This window comes from Schistocerca nitens, chromosome 4 (genome assembly GCF_023898315.1).
Source record: "Schistocerca nitens isolate TAMUIC-IGC-003100 chromosome 4, iqSchNite1.1, whole genome shotgun sequence".
NCBI classification, from domain to species: domain Eukaryota; kingdom Metazoa; phylum Arthropoda; class Insecta; order Orthoptera; family Acrididae; genus Schistocerca; species Schistocerca nitens.
The window spans coordinates 345,950,339-345,973,995 of NC_064617.1; the positions used below are offsets into that span (position 1 = coordinate 345,950,339).

Sequence of the window (23,657 nt, forward strand, 5' to 3'; positions counted from 1 at the left end):
TCCTTCTGTGCAGATGCACAAGTATGTCTGACTTCCTGTGAGAATCTGAGTAGCGAGCTTGGAGGAAATGGATTGGGACTGTAGATTGGGAATGTGGGTGTGCGCTGAGATAGTCCATGGAGTTGTGATAACATTTTGTCTCAGATGGCCAGTGGTTAATGCACCTGCCTAGTAAGCAGGAGATCCCAGGCTCTTCATCTCAAGGATTGCACTTACACCGGTGCCTTCTATTATTTGTTGAATATATTGCAATCTCTGCCTTCTACAGATTTTACCCTCTGTGGCTTCCTTTAATCCATGATGTCTGAACACGTTATGATCCATGATCCTGTCCCATTTTCTAGTCCCCCCCCCATGTTCCTGGTCTCACCAATAATATGGACACACTCTTTATTTCCTGTCTTATCAGTCCACTTAGTTTTCAGCATCCTTTTGCAACAACACACCCTAAAACACCTTGTGGCCAAGCGATTCTAAGTGCTACAGTCCGGAACCACGCTGCTGCTATGGTCGCAGGTTCGAATCCTGCCTCGGGCATGGATGTGTGTGATATCCTTAGGTTAGTTAGTTCTAAGTCTAGGGGACTGATGACCTCAGATGTTAAGTTCCACAGTGCTTAGAGCCATTTGAAAACACCTTGATTCTTGTCTTCTCCACTATTCCTACAGTTCCTGATTCACTTCCAATCAGTACTGTGCTCCAGATATATATTCCCAGAAATGTGAACCTTAAATTAATGTCTATCTTTGATGCTAGAAGACTTCTTGTGGTGACAAATGCTCTCTTTGCCTGAGCTAGTCTGCTTCTTCTGTCACCCTTGCTGTATGCAGTTGCGTTATTTTGCTTCTAAGGTAGCAGAATTGCTTCAGTTAGTCTACTACATGGGCTCCCTGTTTCAACCCTTTGTTAGTAATCTCTTTTAACTCTTAATACTTTCGTAGATTTACTCTGTTTCTGCAGACGGTAATCATGTCATCAGTGAATTTTATCATTGATGTCCTTTCACTTTTAGTATTAATCCCATGTCTGCATCTGTGTTTTATTTCTTTCATTGTTTCTTTGATATAAATATAAAAGTTGAATAGTAGAGAAAAGTGACTTCATTCTTGTCTCATACTATTTTTAAATCAAAGGGCTTCTCTCTTGATCTTCCATTGTTATTGGTCCCTCTTGCATCTTGTCCATTTCCCATAACACACCACTCAGGACATCCAGTTGCAATAATGGTATGCAAATTCCAGCATCATATCGCTGATGAACAGCAGTCACCATGGGTGCATGAACCAGGCGCCTGTCGCAGAGACCCATACACAGCTACACTTGGTGAATTGACTTGGAGGAGACGCTGTTGGTAGCCCCTTGGTCAGCTGCTCGATAGTTGTATGTCTACTTACCTGTACACATCTCTGCAGCTGTTGTTCACCATTGTCATCAATGGACCATGGTGCACCACAATTGCCTCAGGGCTGGTTTTGAATAGTGCCATTTTGCCATGAACGGTATACTTTAACCACATCAGCAGTTACAAACTTAGCCATTTCGGATATGCTTTTACCCTTGCCCCAAAAGTCAATGATCATGCCCTTTTGGACGTAGTTAAATCACACCATTTTAGCATTTCGACTGCGTGGTTTGCCGCATCCTGGGACACATTTCATGTAGAGTATCTTAGTGTATGACCATTAATGTCTACTTCTGGTGCCATCAGTTGCTTTTGTTCATTTGAAATTAAATAATATGAATCTCTGTGAGATTAAGACTTGAACCACACTGTCCAGTCACATTAATGTAACCACCTGTCGAAAGCCTGAATAACCTCTTTTGCAGTGCAGACCACAGTAAGACATGCAGGAAGAGACCACCTGAAGGCACAAAAATGATTTTTCCAAACACTTTATACACATCCCACTGCTAGCGTTGCCACCTGCTGTCTGGGAGTGGTTCTTGCATGTTGATGTTGAACATAGGTGATCATCACATTAGTGTAACTGGACTGTACATTAGCTGCAAATCTCTTATAGGTCTGTTCAGGTGTCTAGCAAGACTGAGTTTTGAATCATCCTTAAAATCACTGGACAGTCATTTATGCAGAATTAAGAGCAAGAGTGAACCCACTGTTGATTTGTGTTTTGATTTTTTAATTAGGATGCAGAATTTAAAATTCTGCTGGTGATCATTTTGTAACTCTTGTCTACAACTCATCCTTTGAATTAGACAGAGCTCTTTCTTTCTAGTGCTACTTTAATATCAAGAGCTAGTCATCCCTTATCTTTTTTCTGCTCATTTTTTTGGTAAGGAAATTAAGACTCAAAGTGTGAGGAATATGTTTACCTCTTTCTTAAATTTTCCATCTTCACTGTGTGTCTTAAAAATCTTCTCCTGGCATTCTTCCCATAAATTCTTTATAGGCACTGTTGTTGAGTCATTGTTTGTGATAAAATGCTTTTTCTACAAATTGGACATAACTGCTCAGCATTTTTTATGGCCAACATTTGGCCATTTTGGTCAGATAAACTGCTATCATTCTTACATCTACATCACAGAAGGTAGTTGGTCTGAACCAAATTGTACATGGCTGTTGCAAACAGTATTTCCTTCAATCTTTATTGGGAATTTTAGTGTGGTTAATAATCAAAACCTGGACTTCAACAATTGTTGGTGTCCTGTATTTCTTTGATTTGAATGATTCCTATGTGATGTTCTAATAGTTCTAGTAAGCACAATGCGTGTGCTTACATCCCATGTACTCTTTCATTTTCCTGTATGGGTGTTGGAGGTTCACCTTTTAATTATTAAGTCTTCCGATATTTTGGTTGAAGATAAATATTCTTTAATATTCATGACATGCTGTGCTTGTAGCTGTTTCTACTATGTTTACTCTGCAGCTCTGGCTATTGGATGAATTTACCCAAAAAGGGCCTAGGGAACATGTTGGAAATCACATTATAAGATGGATACTGCTTTGGTCAGAGAGAATACTTAAGTAATTAACCATACGTCGTCTCGTACCAGAAGTATTGAGATGAAAACCATACCATGATGCAACTTAGTGAGGGATGAGGCACAGCTCACACTCATTTGTGAACACCTCTCTCTCTCTCTCTCTCTCTCTCTCTCTCTCTCTCTCTCTCCTCTCCCCCCCCCCCCTCCCTCCGAGGGTGGTTTTTGAGGTTTTACATCAAAATGTTCCATAGAGCACTTCAGTCAAGGCCTATCACTCCACTTAGTCTTCACATTAGTGTGAGGAGCATTGATTATTACCACAATAATTTCCTGTGTGCCTTTAGCTCGTACCTTTGATCTGTACTGTAAGACAGTTTCTGAACTTGTTGGGTTGTTGATATGCTTTTGTCCACAATTTCCAAGACATTAAAGCTATTATCTATATCAGCTTTGAAGTGTCTCATGGGTCTTTCACTGATTTGGAAGATGTTATGTCTTCTGTACCAGTCCTAACAATACTACTGCAAAGTGCAGCTTGCAGTTGCACTAACTCCTTGTGCTACTATCAAATTAGCTTGAAGTTTCCTGTCCTACACTCATTCAGTCAAAGCTTGTGTTTCATTTCTAATGACTGTTTCATCAGTAGGATGTTAAAGCATAATCTTCCTACCATATACAGAGGGGAAACACAAACAAATGTAACAGTTTGTATAACAGCAAGGTCATCTGTCACATAAGCAAAAAGTCCCAATAACTCCAATCATTTTGTGGATTTGCACACTGGGAAAAAGATCACTGAACTTTACCATTTGCTTCGAGTGCATCTGAATAATTAACCACTCCCCCTTTCTCTGTTTTTAAATTGCTATGTTTCCATGGAATTTTCTAGGAAGAAGTCTACGCACCCAAAAATTGAAATGTAGTACTTCATATTTCCATTGTGTAGACCATTGTATCCTTACTGTTAGATGAATGCCTATGTTTCAATAACTGATACTCATGTTGAAACATCTGCAGCAAAACTGATTTAGTGCAGAGATTGCTACCATGCCTGATACACAAAAGAGAGTGAATGGAGAGTCATAGGAACCAGCTAATTACAGTGGAGCCATTCATTCCAAAACCAACAAGTTGTTTTTGCAGAAATATGGGTACACCACTCTTGTTTTCAAAGGATAAGCCCCGTGTGGCAACTGTAACTTGGTCACATGCCAATGGGTTCCATCATGTATCATCACTATAAATGCACATTGACTGTTCAACTAAGTGTCCAATGTGGAGGAAGGTTTGAGCTGAAAGTAACAAAGTGGATGCCTCTTCCAACATTTACAACTTCTTTCATATCAGCCCTGAAAGATCCAAAAGGCATATGTAAATGAAGACATAGTATGCTGGTGCACTCAACATAACATATTTGGGACTTATCTAGTGTGTAGTCTCCCACAAGATATAATGCACCTGCACCAAAAAAGTAAGTTTCTGTAGCAATACAAAACTCTTGTTCAAGCCTGTTGGTGAAAAGGGAAACAAGCTTCTTTTGAAAAGGGAGGGAAGAAAAAATAAATGCCAAACAGAGGAAAATAAAATTCACAAAATGTCCCAGAAGCCAATGACACGCCACTGAAGGGGAAGAAAATCACGAGTAGGCCCAAAAGGTAGGCTGTAAACTGTCAGATATTACAACACCAGTTGTGTCTGACTAGCATTACAGAAGTTACACATACTGATATCTACATAAACAAGCCAGCAGTTGTCCAACCCACCTTGTGTAGGCTCCCTGTCTAGCAGAAATGTGGGAAGGAATTGAGATGACATCCATAGAATGCTAACCATACTGCAGTGAAGCATGAACAGATTTGGGACACACGTAATGGAACCTAAACTGCTGCAATGAAAGACCTGTACACCTGTGTGTAACATTTTGAACTGTCTGACACTCCCATGCTGCAGAGCTACTCCTTGTAATGAAAGAATATGACAAAGTCATATATGCCTGATGGCTCTTTTTCAATCCTAAGCCAGTGCTGTTTTCCTTTGTTACTATTTTCTAATGCATCACTATACTCAATGTCTGTCCTTCTTTCCCGTGTTTCTCTTGTCGCCTTTTGGCGAAGGCCATACTTGCTGAAAGCTAGTTTGTGACAGTCTTTTTATTGTGCCTATCTGCAACTCAGCATCTCCACTATATGGTGAGTAGCAACTTCCTTTTCATAATATGGTTACATTCCATCCTGGATTTTCCACTGTTTGATACACTATGTGATCAAAAGTATCCGGACACCCCCAAAACATACGTTTTTCATGTTAGGTGCACTGTAGTGTCACCTATTGCCAGGTACTCCATATCGGCGACCTCAGTAGTTACTAGACATCATAAGAGAGCAGAATGGGATGCTCCGCGGAACTCACGGACTTCAAACGTTGTCAGGTGATTGGGAGTCATTTGTTTCTATGTCTGTATTCGAGATTTCCACACTCCTAAACATCCTTAGGTCCACTGTTTCTGATGTGATAGTGAAGAGACACGTACAGTACAAAAGCATACAGTCCGACCTCGTCTGCTGACTGACAGAGACAGCCGACAGTGGAAGAGGGCCATGATGTGTAATAAGCAGACATCTATCCAGACCATCACACAGGAATTCCAACCTGCAAGTAATGTGACAGTCAGGCAGGAGGTGGGAAAACTTGGATTTCATGGTGGAGCATCTGCTCATAAGCCACACAAGCCAGTAAATGCCAAATAACACCTCGCTTGGTGTAAGGAGCATAAACATTGGACGATTGAACAGTGGAAAAATGTTGTGTGGAGCGACGAATCACGGTACACAATGTGGCGATCCGATGGCAGGGGGTTGGTATGGCGAATGCTGAGTGAACATCATCTTCCACAAGGAGGAAGCCTGCACCCCTTGTTTTGCATGGCACTATCACAGCACAGGCCTACATTGATGTTTTAAGCACCTTCTTGCTTCACACTGTTGAAGAGCAATTCAGGGATGGCAGCTGCATCTTTCAACACGATCGAGCATGTGTTCATAATGCACAGCCTGCGGCGGAATGGTTACATGACAATAACATCCCTGTAATGGACTGGTCTGCACAGCGTCCTGCCCTGAATCCTATAGAACACTTTTGGGATGTTTTGGAACACCGACTTCATGCCAGGCCTCACCGACCGACATAGATACCTCTCCTCTGTGCAGCACTCTGTGAAGAATGAGCTGCCATTCCCCAAGAAACCTTCCAGCACCCGATTGAACGTATGCCTACGAGAGTGGAAGTTGTCATCGAGGCTAAGGGTGGGGTAACACCATATTGAATTCCCGTATTACCAATGGAGGGCACCATGAACTTGTAAGTCATTTTCAGCCTGATGTCTGGATATTTTTGATCACATAGTGTATGACAAAGAGGATTTCTGATTCCTTTACCAAAGTAGTACGAAACTTTTTTCACCAATGCTCTCAGAAAGTTCCTCACTGTACACCAGATTTTATGTGATCTACTTATCTAATAGGCAGGACTGTGAATTCTGTTGCACTTTTGATGACTTATGTCTTTATGGTTTATATCTTTTCAGACTTCATTTTATTGCTTATTGTTCATACATTTTTCAAACAAGTCAGACATTTATGATTCTTTTTTTTACAGTTTCAAAACTTTTATGCTATTATTATTTCTTAAAGATCTAAGAGACCATTTTCCTGCAGCATAGTATTATGGGCAAGTTATTCTGGCAGTTGGATGTTTTTGAACTTAGGTTGGGTAACCTAAGATATGTTGTTTCACTTCATGCAGCAGTGCAGAATGTGTGTCCACCTGCTAAGTCTATATCAACCTACTGTCAAAAGGTGTACACAGTTTCTGCTTTCTACTATTACTCTCTTACTATAGTCACAATTAGATGACAAATGCATTTAGGTGTGCTTTCTGATATTGTTATTGCTACTGCAATCTTCAGTCCAAAGACCAGTTTGATGCAGTTCTCCACACTCCATTATCATATTAACTATTCCTCGATGTTCAGGATCTGTTCTTTCAGCTTACCTTTCCTCCCCAATTTGATTCTTTACTTCTGCACTAGTTACTTGATTTACCCATCTAATCTTCAGCATTCTTTTGAAACAACAGACTTAAAAACTGTCTGTTTTTGTCTTGTTTGTACTGTTTACTGTGCATGTTTGATTCCATATAAGAGTACACTCCAAATAAATACTTTCACAAATGATTTTCATACACTTAAATTTATAAGCAGTGTTCAAAAAACATTTTCCTTGGTGTTGCCACTCTGCATTTTATATTGTATGTACTTTAACTACACTCCCGGAAATTGAAATAAGAACACCGTGAATTCATTGTCCCAGGAAGGGGAAACTTTATTGACACATTCCTGGGGTCAGATACATCACATGATCACACTGACAGAACCACAGGCACATAGACACAGGCAACAGAGCATGCACAATGTCGGCACTAGTACAGTGTATATCCACCTTTCGCAGCAATGCAGGCTGCTATTCTCCCATGGAGACGATCGTAGAGATGCTGGATGTAGTCCTGTGGAACGGCTTGCCATGCCATTTCCACCTGGCGCCTCAGTTGGACCAGCGTTCGTGCTGGACGTGCAGACCGCGTGAGACGACGCTTCATCCAGTCCCAAACATGCTCAATGGGGGACAGATCCGGAGATCTTGCTGGCCAGGGTAGTTGACTTACACCTTCTAGAGCACGTTGGGTGGCACGGGATACATGCGGACGTGCATTGTCCTGTTGGAACAGCAAGTTCCCTTGCCGGTCTAGGAATGGTAGAACGATGGGTTCGATGACGGTTTGGATGTACCGTGCACTATTCAGTGTCCCCTCGACGATCACCAGTGGTGTACGGCCAGTGTAGGAGATCGCTCGCCACACCATGATGCCGGGTGTTGGCCCTGTGTGACTCGGTCGTATGCAGTCCTGATTGTGGCGCTCACCTGCACGGCGCCAAACACGCATACGACCATCATTGGCACCAAGGCAGAAGCGACTCTCATCGCTGAAGACGACACCCCTCCATTCACGGCTGTCGCGACACCACTGGAGGCGGGCTGCACGATGTTGGGGCGTGAGCGGAAGACGGCCTAACGGTGTGCGGGACCGTAGCCCAGCTTCATGGAGACGGTTGTGAATGGTCCTCGCCGATACCCCAGGAGCAACAGTGTCCCTAATTTGCTGGGAAGTGGCGGTGCGGTCCCCTACGGCACTGCGTAGGATCCTACGGTCTTGGCGTGCATCCGTGCGTCGCTGCGGTCCGGTCCCAGGTCGACGGGCACGTGCACCTTCCGCCGACCACTGGCGACAACATCGATGTACTGTGGAGACCTCACGCCCCACGTGTTGAGCAATTCGGCGGTACGTCCACCCGGCCTCCCGCATGCCCACTATACGCCCTCGCTCAAAGTCCGTCAACTGCACATACGGTTCACGTCCACACTGTCGCGGCATGCTACCAGTGTTAAAGACTGCGATGGAGCTCGTATGCCACGGCAAACTGGCTGACACTGACGGCGGCGGTGCACAAATGCTGCGCAGCTAGCGCCATTCGACGGCCAACACCGCGGTTCCTGGTGTGTCCGCTGTGCCGTGCGTGTGATCATTGCTTGTACAGCCCTCTCGCAGTGTCCGGAGCAAGTATGGTGGGTCTGACACACCGGTGTCAATGTGTTCTTTTTCCATTTCCAGGAGTGTATAATCAGTTATTTTGCTGACCAAACAGCACAACTGATCTGCCACTTTTTTCATCTTGTGTCATTATCTAATTTTCTCAGTATTCCCCGATTCTCACCATTACCTTCGAGACACCATCCATTCCATTCAATTGATCTCCCATGTCCTTTATCACTTCTGATAGAATTGAGTCATCACCAAAAGTTAAACGTTTTATTTCTTCTCACTAAATTTTCATTCCCTTCCCAGTATGTCTCCTGGTTACATTTACTGCTTGCTCAGGACATATTGAATAACATAAGGGTAACCACACCCTGTCTCCCTTCCTTCTCAACTACTGCTCCCCTTCCACGTCCTTGGACATATAATTGCAGTTTTGAACCACTTGCATATCGTAAATGTTTGTGGGCTTTAGATACAAGGGAAGCAATGATTGAAAGAATAAGCAAGATGACACTAAAGAAATACAAAACAAAAAGTGACTAAAAAAGGCAGCTGTTTGAGGTGCACATTTTGACACACGTGTGAAATCAAAACCTACTGCTGGATAACATTCAGTGTTGTGTTCCTCCACCCCCATACAGTGTAACATCCTCACCATGCTTTTGAGGTGTTCGACATGTTGCTGCTTGAGCCCCAACCATTCTTCAATGGAAGCCCCATCATGAAGTGCGCAGGTTCATAGTGGTTATGCATAGCAGGTTTCAGTTGACTCCAAATGTGCCCAATCAGTCCACATCAGTATATACCAGAAACCTCTTCATTTGGTCAGTTCCTGCCTCCTAGGCGAAGGTATTACATGGGTGTGGTGTGTTCATCTTGAGAGGCAAACTAATTGTCTCAAATTATTCTCCATAGGCAGAGGCATTCAGCACCTGTACATTGTATTGTTCCAAAATGTGACTGATCCACCTCCCTGCAGAATTTGATTGGGGGGGGGGGGCTGCTGCTGCTGCTGCTGCTTTGCCTGAGGTGTGCATTGGTACAGAGCTCCCTCTCCACACAAGATGATTGTCATTTGTCTGACATATCCTGCATTCATTTGTGAAAAGAACTCGGTGCTAGCAATCCAGGTTCCATTCGAAGTGCTACCTTGACCAACTTCTTCACCCACCACAGTGGGATTACATACTGTTGTCCGCAATGGATTACCAAGAAGCTAAGGTGAATATGTGAAGATAGGTCTTCAGAAAGGCAGCATCCAGATTTGGTGCGTTCTCCTGCTGGCAGTGCTGACATTGGGCATCTACTCCAGGGCACATCCTCAGTGTTTTATGTCTCACGATAGTAGCTGAATGTTCAAATGATGTCACTGTGGTGTACATCACTCAGGAGACACTTCCCATGCTGACGACTCTTTTTGCCATAAAATGAGAATGAATGTAGGGCCTGAGGTTGTAACAATCTTTCGAGGCACATTGACGGACTGAAAAAGTGTGCACATGCTATATTGTCCCATTTATGTTTAGAGGCACAGGGCAAATTGTTTAACTGCTCTGAGAATGCAGGTGTACCTCCATTACACAGCTCGAGTACATAGCAATTTTTTAAGGGCAAAACAGTGATTTGAAGTTGGTTTCCGATCAAAAACACAACTATGCAGATTATGAGAGTAGTGTAAAACTTATTTTTTTGGACAGTTTCAAGCATGACCCATACTGCAATTTTAGCCACAGAATTTTTACAGTAAGTCTCTCAGCAATGCACGGCACATTTACCACTGAACTTTTTACTTGGTTTAATTATGTGTGTTAACAGGGACAGCAGAGCACAAAGGATAATTAGTAAACTAGCAGTGACTGAATAATGTAAGTAGCAGACAGACAGTGCAGTACGGATAAGCATACGAGACAGGGCAAGTTAGGCAAGGAAGAGAAGTTGACTGATCTGACAAGTGCTGGTAGATACTGGACATGGCTATGGTTTTTTTTAGCATGGTAAAAAAAAAGTTAATGCTACCATAGGAACTGTAACAAGCTGTAAGAGTACTGTGGCTGTGTGACTTGCTCTCAGTCCACAACTAATGCAGTCCATGGTAATAATAGACACCTAAAGAATATATATTACTTATGGCTTTAACACTTTATTAGGAACGTGACAAGAAAAAAAAATTCTGATTTTCAATGAGGCCTACTTGTTTGAGTTTAGTTACATGGAACAATTTGTAAAAAATGCAAATATTATTGAAAGCAACAATGTTCAATATGATTACTGCATACCTCACTGGGCATCATAGCAAATTTAAGTTTTTTTATTTACTTGCTGCAAGGGTGTGTGTGTGTGTGTGTGAGTGAGAGAGAGAGAGAGAGAGAGAGAGAGAGAGAGAGAGAGAGAGAGAGAGAGAGAACTGACTGGAAGCGAGTTGTATTGTGTAGTCCTACCGGTTCCCCACCGTCTTATTCTCCAAAATAGGTTGAAAAATGGCCAATCGGCAGTAATAATAGAGACAGGTCTGTGATGATCTGGGTCACAATTGAATGTACTCTTGTTGCCTTATTGTTATTCTCTGCAGATGGACAGAAGTAAAGAATTATGGCATAGATGTATGTTTCCTAATTGGAGCACCATCTCTCAAGAAGTGCCAAGTGCCTCCTGTTCACATAACTAGCTGTGTACATGCATTGCTTGATGAACTTGTAGAAGTTCAGTACCTCTGCCCTCCAAACTCAATCAACCAGTTTGAATGTTACATAGTAATGAACTTTATATAACAGTGCCCGCCCGGTTGGCCGTGCGGTCTAATGCATGGCTTACCGGGCGGGAAGGAGTGCCTGGTCACCGGTGGATTTGTGTCGAGGTCCGGTGAACTGGCCTGTCTGTGGATGGTTTTTAGGTGGTTTTCCATCTGCCTTGGCGAATGCAGGCTGGTTCCCCTTATTCCGCCTCAGTTACACTATGTCGGCGATTGCTGCGCAAACAAGTTCTCCATACTCTACCACGCAAACATAGGGGTTACACTCTGGGTTCGGTATGGGGCGGCGGAGAGGTGAAGTGGACTGCAGTAGTCATTGTGGGGTTGTGGACCACTGTGGCTGCGGCAGGGACGGAGCCTCTCCATCGTTTCTAGGTCCCTGGTTAACATACAATACAATACAGCAGTGAAACTGGTACAGAATTCCTGCCCAATCCTTGCTGATGAAACTATAGTCAACACGCCGTAAGAAGAACCCAGCAGCTCGCAGCACTGTTGCTTGCTTTCAACTGCAAAGTGCTAATGGCTGGAGGTGAAAACATTAGCCATCTACAGAGCTGTGACAGCATTGAGGTGTTGCTATAGAGATGTTTACAAAATAGTGATACATTACTAACTGAGGTAGCTGCTGCACACCCAGCCCACTGCAACTGTCAGGGATCAACTTACACCGACTCAGCTATAAGTGCTGTACATTTTGATGCGTGGTCCACAGTTTCAATATTTCTGACAAGCTAAAATTCAAGACTGAATACCTGTGTTTCATAAACTGTACACTACCAGTTATACTATACAAATACACTTCATGGACTGATTCAGAGTTTCACAGTGATAGGTACAAATACAGATTTCAGTCCTAGCATGGGACATAATTTTATTACACACATTTGTGGTAATGCATAATCTGCTAAAAAGAAAAAATGCATAATCTGTCTAAAATTTATTTGATAATAACGCGTACATTCCACATGAATTACAACAAGAAAAGGGTGGTCCAAGGTCAGGTTCGTGCAAGAATTTCAATTATTCTGCTAACCATACTGTAACTTTAACTTATTATTAAAGAGATTTTTGTCGTATATATATATATATATATATATATATATATATATATATATATATATATATATATATGCACTTAACACTTACAGGCTTATGATGGCTTGAACTGGTGAAGATCCATGATCTTGATGATAACAGACTTACGTGCACCTCTATTTGTGTCAGCTTGTAGGGTATATCAAAGAAAAATTAGGAATTGGTTATATGACATAAATTGAGGCCAAATATTGATTTTTCTGCTTGTGGCTGATGTGTTGATGACTGCAGTGAGTACGTAAATCAGCATGTAAGGAATTAATATGTGTTGGAAACTTCACATTTGATACTGTTGTGAACACACATGTGGCAACTTATTTTCCCCCCTGAGACAAGGTGTTGAGAGATGTCCAATGTTTAACTGAATAATTATTTGCAAATATTTAAGTAAGTGCTTTGTTTTCCCTTTTCATGATTAGCAGAGCACATTAAACATTGATAAAATAATAAATAAGGAATAATGTCTCAGTATATTCATAAAGAACACTTTAGCACAAAAATAAGTCTTATTCTAATTTTTTGTGGCAAATATTTTCAGATGCACTCAAATGTTAAACTACAGATAGCTGCCATATTCTGCATTTCAAATTTGGTGTGGAGAGAGGAACCTGGTGCCGGTGAAAGGCAAGCCAGGTTACGGGAGCTGGGTGTGGTCAAACTGCTTCAGCAGCTTATCCTCACTAGTGACACACTGCTCTTTGACAAGTGAGTTTGATTGATTTCATGTCTTACTTATAACAGATAAACAAAATATCAGTGAAATTAAGAAATAGACAGACACAGATAATGGCTTTATGAGTGTTATGAAGTAGGTGGCACTATTTTATATGTTGGGAAACAAATTCCACATGCTAATGTTGGAAGAGTATCACCTACAGTATGTTCTAATGCCACAGTCTGCAGAGTGGCAAACATCATATTGGAGCTGCAGTTTGTGATTTGGTTCGACAGCATAATCAGTATCACTTTTAAAAAATGATTAATGTTCTATTGTAAATGGGAGCAATACAGGTTTTTCATTGTTGGCAGTAAAGGCAGACAAGAAGTTCATATTGATCCACAGGTTTCTGGAGATGTCTTGTGTTATTTAAATTTGTCAGAACTTATGTGATACCAACGGCCAACATTGTCAAAAGAGAGCAATTGCAGAAGAGCAGTTCAAGAAAGTACTGGGTTAATTACATATTCTGCACCAACTTTAAAAACTGGAGGAGTGACAGTTGACAGCCTTTGAAATACAAACAATATGATTTATATGGAAAAGGAAAAATCAGTTAGAAAATTACAATTACATGAAAACAACAAAATGAGCATAATCTGTCAGTTAGTAATTGTTATTAAGGTAAACCATGAAATCACATCACCAAGTTATACTACAATGGGGAATTAACAGGACAGGGCTATGGTGGTTGCAGTCTGCATATCCTGTCATTTTGTGCACTTAGATATTATTATTATTATTATTATTATTATTATTATTATTATATGAGCCACCTTTCATGTGGAGTAAGAACAGATGTTTCTTGAAAATCTAAAAAATACTACTGATTGATTCTGCAGGCACATCAGCCTCCCCCCCCCCCCCCCAAACACTGTTATTTTATGAAGGATGTTTTAAATCTGTAGTATGCAGCAGGTTGTTACAAGAAACCATAATTTTACTATTTAGAGGAGCACTCACTGTGTTTTACATTTATAACATGTTAAAAGTAGTTTACCAGAAAAGAACCCAGTTCCCTATCTTTCACAGCTGTGCACTAATAACTGCGCATACCCCATAGACCAATTAGCTGCCACTCTCTATGACCTGCAATACGGTAAAAATGTCTAGGAAGTGTCCGATGTTGAACTTAATATTTATTACTCATGTGGAGAGAGATTATTCACCAAGAATCCTCCAAAAACTTATTGCTTTTGCAAAAACTGCTTATATGATTTTTGTTAGGACTCGAGAAAATAATTTGATATGCTCTTTCAGCACACTGAAGTATGACTTGTCTTTAATGCTAGTACAAGAGTGTGGCATGCAATGACTTATACAACATTTAAACTTTGTTGTATTGCAAAAATTATTAACAACTATGTAGTTGCATTGGAGTGTCCTGTACTACAAGACAGCTGCCTCAGCAAATCTGTAATGTTGTTATTCAGTATCTAAACTGTTATAATATTGATTAAATGGGGGCAGAGCCTGCTGTGAAGTGTCATGGGCACTTTTCCGGTTTTGCAAATTGTCAAACGGCACATGCACTAATTTTATTTACTATGTAGGAAAAGAGTGTCAAGTTGCAGACAAGCACTCACAAATAACTTTCGAGCATAGCCTTCATCAGTAAAGAGAGAGAGAGGCATACCTTATGTACACACAACTGCCAACTCCAGCATTTCAGGCTGGAATTCTGGCCCAATATGCTGGAGTTGGTGGTCGTGTGTGTCTCTTTACTGATGAACGCTGTTTTAATCGTGCCTGTCTGCAAGTTGACATGTCTTCTTTACGATAAGTAGCAATCTATCTTTTCATACATTGTAGATATTCCTACCTGGAGTTTCCATCATTTGATTTATTTATTATGTGTTTGTTTCAAAGTACGATTGAGGAAACAGAACTTATGCACCAATTTATCTTCTCTTTACAGGGTAAAGACAGCATTGACGCAGTTTTCAGAGGGTTGACTTATGGACAGTTGGTTAATTTCACAACATTAATTTGTCTTTTTATTAGAAGACTGTTACTATGTAATACATCTTACAAAAAGTAGATTGAAGAGAGACTGTGGCATTAATTCACAAGGCAAAGCTGTTAATTATGTCATTAGAACAACTGCTTTGTGCATCTGTTTGTATGAATAAAGAAGAAATGTATGTTAATAAACATCTACATTCTTTCTGTAGAGTCTAGCATCTAAAACCCATAATAAAACAACCCCCTGCTTTATGAGAATAGAGGTTTATTCCCTTGCAGATCTAGGCAAGGTTAATTGGAGATTTTAACTAGAGAAAAACTTTTGCTTCTATAAACAAAGTTTCCCACTACAAAATTAGAAAATTTAAGTTGTGAAAAATGTGGAGTTACGCTACATGAAAACTTTTTCTGATGAGGCATCATAGAATTCTTAAAACATGAAAAATCCTCCACTGACTATTAGGATATGTCACTAATGACGAAGGGAAAAAAAAAAATCTTTCCAAAATGACTAACGGCTGGTGGTGTCTAGTAAACATTGTGATTTTGATGAATCTTCCACCATTTGAAAGTATCCTTCATTGACCCACACAGTACACTAGTAAGATATTCAAGCAACCTCATGATCCAGTGAAAACAATACCTTCTTAACTTACTAATTTTCTCTTTTAATTTAATATTCCAACAGCACATTTATAGTATTATTCATTACTAAAGAGAAGTACAATCCACTATCCAGTGTACTGTTTGGGATGGATGGTTGTTACCAATTACTGACACAAACATGATACCTGCTTCACTATCTTTCTTTTTTTTATTAATTTGGCAGAAAGCTTTTTTAAAGAGCACTGTATCCAACCTACAAAATGAAACAATAATACTCTCTAAAACTCATACATCATCTGCAAAAGGTTATAAGATCTACAGACACTGATACAAATACTGTGAATAAGTGCAATATTCCACCACTTCGTCATGCATACCAAATATGTTAAGAATCCTCTGGGTCTGTCACTTCCCGTCCTCCAGTTATTTACTCTTTACTAATATCCTTTACTTGTGTGTGGCTGCCTGTAGACCTCCTTCCTCAATTCCATCTCAAATAATCTGTAAACACCTTTGTGGTGACTGTTCTCACTCGGCTGTGAAGGAATAATTAGTAACAACGAAGGGCATGCACGTGAATTTTGAGAGTACCTTTAATTTGAATACATTTTTCAACAGTAGCAGTTACCACTCTGGACAGGTTTGATTTGTACTATGGCTGATATATAGAACAGGCTTGTGCATACAAAAATCTTACAATAATCTGGTTATTAATATACTAGAAAATATTCTCACATTAAACACAGAAAGTGCATAAAATAAGAACAACTTGTGTCAATTATTTATATGTTGAATATTTTTCACTTGAAGGCTGGAATATAAAAATAAAATATTATGAATCTAAAAATTATACACCTATTTATGTTGCAAACAATACCACATTAACACAGCAGATCCCTGTTTTTCTTCTCCTTCTTGTCATGTAATATTAAATCTCATAAGTTGTTTCATAGTGAAAGTGTTTGTGTGCCTGCACACATGCGCTTGAATTACACATAGAGGTTGAATGGCACAAAAATAAAATCAGTGACATTTGAAGTATCTGACAGAGCAATGCGTAGTTTTCTCTCTAGCATACATATCCTAAGAAACTAGTGAACATTAGCATTAGAAGAAAACAAGATATTTGAAATACTTCAAAAAGTGACTGCCACTTAATCTTTAGAATAACAAACACAGTTCCAGTGTCAAAAGCCACCACAACTGATAATGAACAACTGGAGCTCTAAGCATTCCAGAGAGCTACAAAGAAATGAAACAAAATATAGGATGGCAAGAGACTATTCACAGTTGTAACCAGGGAACTGTTGCAAGTTGTTGTGAAACTATATTCTGCAGACAGTCTCAACACATTCTTCCTATTCAAATAATGTTCTTTGCATCAGTTAAAGTTCTTTACCCATTGAATTGTGGAGCATGTTGTACAACTGTCAACTGATGTCACACCACACTCACATTCCTGCAGGCAAAAATTACCAGTTTGGTGAAAACAAGGATCTCCCTATTAATGCTGGCAGTACTGCTGCGTGCTTGTGCTATTGTGTATAACATTTTCAAATAGTGTAATGTGGGTAAGGGGACACATGCATTAGTATGTGATAGTGGCCGAGGAAGGTAGTAATAAGATATACACTATTATCAGTCTCTCTCTCTCTCTCTCACTCTCACACACACACACACACACACACACACACTGTCTCTTTTCCTCAGTTATTTCTCTCTTCCTCTACCATCAGTGCTACACATGGAGACTGTTTGCATCAGACAGTGTGTGTATATGGTATGCCATACTGTTCAATTTTATCAGAACCTGAACCACTGAGTGGCAGAAGGTCAGTGTCTTGCTTAATTCTTTTGAGGTCCAAAGCTAAGAAAAAGTTATCCTTAGGAGACCAAGCTATTGAAGAGGTAGTCTGTGGAGAGGGCATACACATTGGTGTAGAAACCATCGAGATTATTGGGACTATACAGTAACCAAATGTCCAAAACTCTGTCAGTGCTCAGACGGCAACAATGAAATAACTCATGGGAGGATTTACATGCTATTTAAAACACCACTTTATCCACTTACAAGCAAAGTAAGGGGGAACCCAATAATTGAACATAAATTCAAACAGGACCTTGTACAGAAACTCCACAGAAGTCAATATAAACTTAGAAAGGATTCAAACAAAGCCACCAAAAATTAAAATGACTAGGAAGAGAGAAAGATACCTTTTAATACTATAAATTATTATTATTATGCATCCAGAAATTGTAGAAGTGTCAGCAGAACAAAAGGAAACAAAACATTAAAGGACTAAATTTCAGTTGCCAGATATGTGATCCAAAAGACAAACTGTGTGCACTAGCTTTCAATCAAAGGCTGGACAGTGTTTTTCAGAATGTGAATCTCAGTGGCCTGAGACTGGACGGACAAGGATTAGGTCATAGAAGCTATGTCACTCTTGGCAGGTGAAATATGGTGGGACTTGAATGGTCCAAGAAAGTATGGCACTTTCCAAGAACTCTAGGAACAGTTTCAAACCAAGTATCGGTCAAAGCAAAGCAAACTGAATACAAGAACACAGGAATGCTTTTGAATATAGTTGAAATTTAACTGTATGACACAAGTATCCAAATCATCAACTTGAACACCAGGAGGTAACTGACATTCTCACAAAGAAACTGCCATGCTCACAGAGAAATTAGTTAATATTAGCAGCAGCAACAGATTCCATTGCTATGCAGAGCAGATAAAGAACAGATGGGTTGAATGTAAATTGTGCTGAACACCATACTGAAGGCAAAGCTCAAACAGTTACACAAAGAGTTGAGAAGCAGGTATATTTAAGAGGAAGGAAAGATCTGAAGTGGCACAGGAGGAAGAGAAGGTGTGAAGTCACTACATTAGGGTGTTTGAGGAACAAGCTACATCACAGAAACAAATGAAAACTGGAGAAGTGGAGGAAGCAAGGTGAACAATGGTGCTGGTACAGATGGTAATAGTGTATAGGCAAGGCAGTCTCTATGGTATCATATATTGATACCACCTTATTGGTGATGAATTCTTGACAATCTGGAGTGTTGGAGGAAGATGTACCAGACCAATTATGCAACCAATAGTCCAGGTGGAGGTCTGTGGTACCACTGCAGAAGCAATGAGAAGCAATGAGAAAAACATGGTGCTTGATGTTTTCTAAACCCAGTTTACAGCAAAACTAAACATGGTAGTAATGTCTGTCGAAGCATGGTGAGGGAGCATATGAAGAAAAATTCAAATACGAGATGATGAATATTATGATTACAACAGTAATCTCAAAAACTGCAAGATTATCCAGGAATACTATGACCAAAAAACCAGACTTTCTGTCTCTCACATTATATTCCTGTAGGAAGTGAAGCCTGATATGAAAGGACTTCTTCATCATAAAGTATATTATGATACTGAAGAACTCTGCTTAGAAATATTTCGATTATTTTCAGGGTAATATCAATAGACATCAATGCAGTTCTACTATATGTGAATTTTTTTCTAACTTATTTAACCACATACAACCTTCAAGGAGGCACTGTTTATTCTAGTAATTAGTGCAGTTGATTGATAAGGTCATAGCCTTGAGAAGCTAACTAAAATTGCTTTGATATAGAAGCTGCAAGACATGTAGCATTCATCATTAGTCACAGGCCACTAATTTCCATAGTTTGATTTTGCATGTAGTTGCACAAATACAGGGTGGTCCAAAAGTCCACAAACACCTTCATAAAATTCAAATGGAGTAGCAAAAAAGGAAACAGAGTCCCTACACACGAGGAACGGGAAGGGGGAAACTTTATAGGCTATGCCACCAATATGGCGGTCGTCTTGAATCCGCCATCTTGGATTCAACTCCAAAATTTCAAATGGGAATGTGGTCATGTGACATATCAAACAGATAGAGAATTTCACCAGAAAAACAATGTCGTTGTTATTTTAAACATAGCTTTATTCATTCTCGGGTTATAGCCAGTTACATGTGGCAGCAGTGGGACGCTCGGCAACATGTGTGTTATGTACCGAAGAGACATTACGCCGATGTTACACAGTCCTGAGAGACCACCAACAGTCATAGGAATGGCTCAATATGTTGTCCATTATGTTGGATTGTTAATACTATCCTCCGAACCCAGTCCTGATGAACTTTGACCAATACGTCTGGCTGAATTTGACAACATGCATCAACAATGCGCTGCTTTAGATGATGCAAATCCCGTATTTTCACAGAATAAACCAGTGCTCTGACATGACCCCAAAGATAAAAATCCAAAGCAGTCAAATCTGGTGAATGTGGTGGCCACTCCACAGCACCCCTACAACCAATCCACTTTTGAGGGAACTGCACATCCAGGTATGCTCGCACATTGTGCCCATAATGTGGTGTGGCTCCATCATGCTGGAAGAATTCCGGAAATGTCCCGTCCTCCGTTAACAACGAGGGAAACACTTCTTCATCCAATAACCTCAGATAACCATTGGCTGTTAACGTACCATCAATAAAAAAAGGTCCAACGATTTTGGTACCCCACACACACCACACCAGACCATCATTTGTTGTGAGTCAACCGTTTTGGAAGTATCAATCCAGTGCGGATTTGTGTCGGACCAGTATCTGTGATTTTGATTGTTCACTTCACGATTGATAAAGAAACTGGCTTCATCACTGAACAGCACCTGATAGGGGAAACGTGGGTTTATCTGCAGCTGCTGTGTCACCCATTCTGCGAACTGTACCAGATGGTCTGGGTCATCCTCGTTCAGGTGTCGGAGCAACTGAATTTTGTACGGGTGCCATTTGTGCTGCGATAAAATTGGCAGTATGGAGGTACGGCTAACCACACATTCTTGTGACAGGCGACGAGTACTCCGTTTCGAACTCTTGCTAAATGATGCCAACACGCTCACTGTTGTTGCTTCATCGGTGGCGGATTTTGGTCTTCCAGCCGAAGGTTTATATGCGACAGAACCTGTTGCTCGGAATTTGGCCAAAAGCATGGCAACTGCGCTGTGAGTGATGGGCTGCCTGGTTGGGTGACGGACTGTTGAAATCCTCCTGATATCAAAATGATTTTAATGCGTTCTTCATGTGCTAAGGAAACAATGATTAAAACGTTGGCATGAGTAAATGATACCTAACAGTTCAACACATGTAACATATCGGGCATGGGATAGTCACTTTCCACCGTTTCAGACTCCATTTTATGACTTCTCAGTACGTAATACGCTGCCGAGCGTCCCACTTTTGCAGCAAGTAATTGGCTATAACCCGAGAATGAATAAAGCTATGTCCAAAATAACAACGGCATTGTTTTTCTGGTGAAATTCTCTATCTGTTTGATATGTCACATGACCACATTCCCATTTGAAATTTTGGAGTTGAATACAAGATGGCGGCTTTCTAGATGGCCACCATGTTGGTGGCATAGCCTATAAAGTTTCCCCCTTCCTGTTCCTCGTGTGTAGGGACTCCGTTTCCTTGTTTGCTACTCCATTTGGATTTAATGAAGGTGTTTCCCGACTTTTGGACCACCCTGTATAACGAAACACTACAGGCAAACAGATGGTGCAGATTGGTCTAGCAGCTATAAACTGCTCCAAAAGGTATGAAGCTAAATGGGGTAATAATTGTAAGCTGTGTAACAAAAATTTCAGGAAAGAGAACCAGTGAAAAAATTACAACTGCTGATATTATGAATAATGCTGCAAAATAAACATCAAAATGGTAACTGTCTACTATTGTGGCCATGTGTGACATTTGTAAAGATATATAGGATGAAGTAATAAAAATATTGCAAAGTGATTTTCATTTGTTAAAAATTAAATGCACTGCTCCATAAGACAAACTAAGAGTTCTAGAAAATAGCAATGTTTCAAAACAGACTGCATACATGAACAGGAAAGATACTGCACCCAGAAAAAAAATGTTACAAGAAAAAACAGTGCCACAATAGTGTACACAGAATGATGCTTTACACATAACAGAAACATAAACAAGACAAAAGACTGCATCTGAGAATGAAGTTTACATCAGTTCTGTGTTACAAATACTTTTATACTTTTATGAAGTGGACTCTCATGATCTAACACTAAAAATATAAAAAAACTCCTCTGCACTGTACAACAACAAATGTAGCATAAAACAATGTGGAGTGAGTTATATAAAAACTTACATTAAATTGGCAATGACATCACTCCACATGGAGCAAATGTTCATATCAAACAAGTACAGGGATGAGAACTTGCCATGTCATTTTCAAAGGAACCAACCAAGCATTTTACTTGGACAATTTATGGAAACCACAAAAAAATCTGAATCTGGATAGCCAGACAGGGATTTGGTCCTCACTCCTCTTGAATGCATTTACATGCGTCCATTGCTGTTAAGCTTGGAGCAGAATACAAGAATATGAGCAACAATATAGGCAAATAAATGTCTTCAAATAACAAAAAGTTGCTCCTATTTAGTGATAGTGAAAAACACGAAACATCACAGCTGCTGTCAGCTACAAATGTAATACTAACAAATATGTCTGAGAGATTTTTTCTAGTGGACTGCTTTTGCACAAAGAATAAAATTTGATTAACTAATCAGAAATTAAAATACTTCTGCCTGAAGCTTAAACATAATACTTCTTGAGTGAAAAGTTATGAAAAATCCAACTTCACAATAAATGGACATCTAACCCGTGACACAGCTACAAGCAATACTATTAAAGAAATAATGAAAAAACAATAGCAAAAGCAAATTTGCCACCACCCAGAGACTCTAGAGAAGTTAGTGAAAGGTTCAACCCAAGATTTAAAATCCAAAGCAAGTATTCAATAATTGGACGGAAGTTAATTTGTCTAATAACCCAATTAATTGTAAACATACTTTACTTGATGTATACAGGAGCAATTTGATCATGCATTTGAATTCTGAGCAGCCTGCCTGAAGAAATGGTAAGAAGCTTTATGCTATGCAGGGTATGAGATAATGCGTGTAATATGCTTAAATGAATACCAAAACTGTTAATTTTTTCAGTATACAGACCAGCTACAAACTGTTCCAAAACAATTTCAGAAAAACTGCCAGATGTTAGTTTTACACCTCAAGATGGTCAGAAGTCTGGGCTAACGTATTGTGGTTCACATGATGAGCATCTAGCACTTAAAATAATATTTAATGGAACAATTAACATGAAAAAGTTCAAATGTCTTGGGCTATAAATTAGCAGCCCACTTTTGTCGACCAAAGGCCTGTGTAGTTTCTGCATATATGTCCACTCCTCAATAAACCATGAAATCAGGCAGAATTCCAGCTATCTGAATGAAGAAATTACATTTTGAAGCTACTACATAGAACATAATGATCATAACCTGCTAGACATAAGCAAATATTGCAACCCAGGGTAGAAAATTAGCTCTGTACTCAAGAGTGAATTAGAAATATTGTCACACAATTTAAAAACTGAATTGTTGCATAAGAAAGCAGTTATCTTTACTGCCTCCAACACATGTGTAAAAGCTGATGAAGAATTTGCTCTTCAGCTCTGCCTGCACTACTTCATCACTATCAAAGTGAAGTCCTCAAAGGCACTCTTTAAGTTCTGGAAACATGAAAATTGGATGAGGCCAAGTCACAACTATAAGGAGGATGATAGATGGCAGTGAACCCAAGGTGTCAGATTGTTGCAGATGCTGCAGTGCTTGTGTGTGATCTGGCATTGTCATGCCAAAGCAGAGGGTGCTCCATCTGTGGATGAACTCTTCGAATTCAAAACTCGATACAGCGCACTGTTTCTCATGCATCTACATAGTTATGTTCGAGTATAATGACTTTTCTGGAGACTAGGAATCTACTCTGTAGGAATCAGCATGGGTTTCAAAAAAGACAATCGTGGTAAACCCAGCTCGCGCTATTCGTCCAC

General features: G+C 40.1%; 1 protein-coding gene across 2 annotated transcripts in view; it reads left to right on the forward strand.

The window, feature by feature from the left end:
• The window catches only part of LOC126251723 (armadillo repeat-containing protein 8-like), a 118,526-nt gene extending 103,226 nt beyond the window's left edge, over positions 1 to 15,300 (forward strand). The window contains exons 11-12 of one of the 2 annotated variants that reach the window (XM_049952325.1): positions 12,981 to 13,147; positions 15,079 to 15,300. In XM_049952325.1, the coding sequence (XP_049808282.1) occupies positions 12,981 to 13,147; positions 15,079 to 15,115 (204 nt within the window). In that variant the 3' untranslated portion in view covers positions 15,116 to 15,300. The remainder of the gene's footprint in view (positions 1 to 12,980; positions 13,148 to 15,078) is intronic. The other variant, XM_049952324.1, reaches the window with a different exon arrangement.
• The last annotated feature ends 8,357 nt before the right edge of the window (positions 15,301 to 23,657 follow it).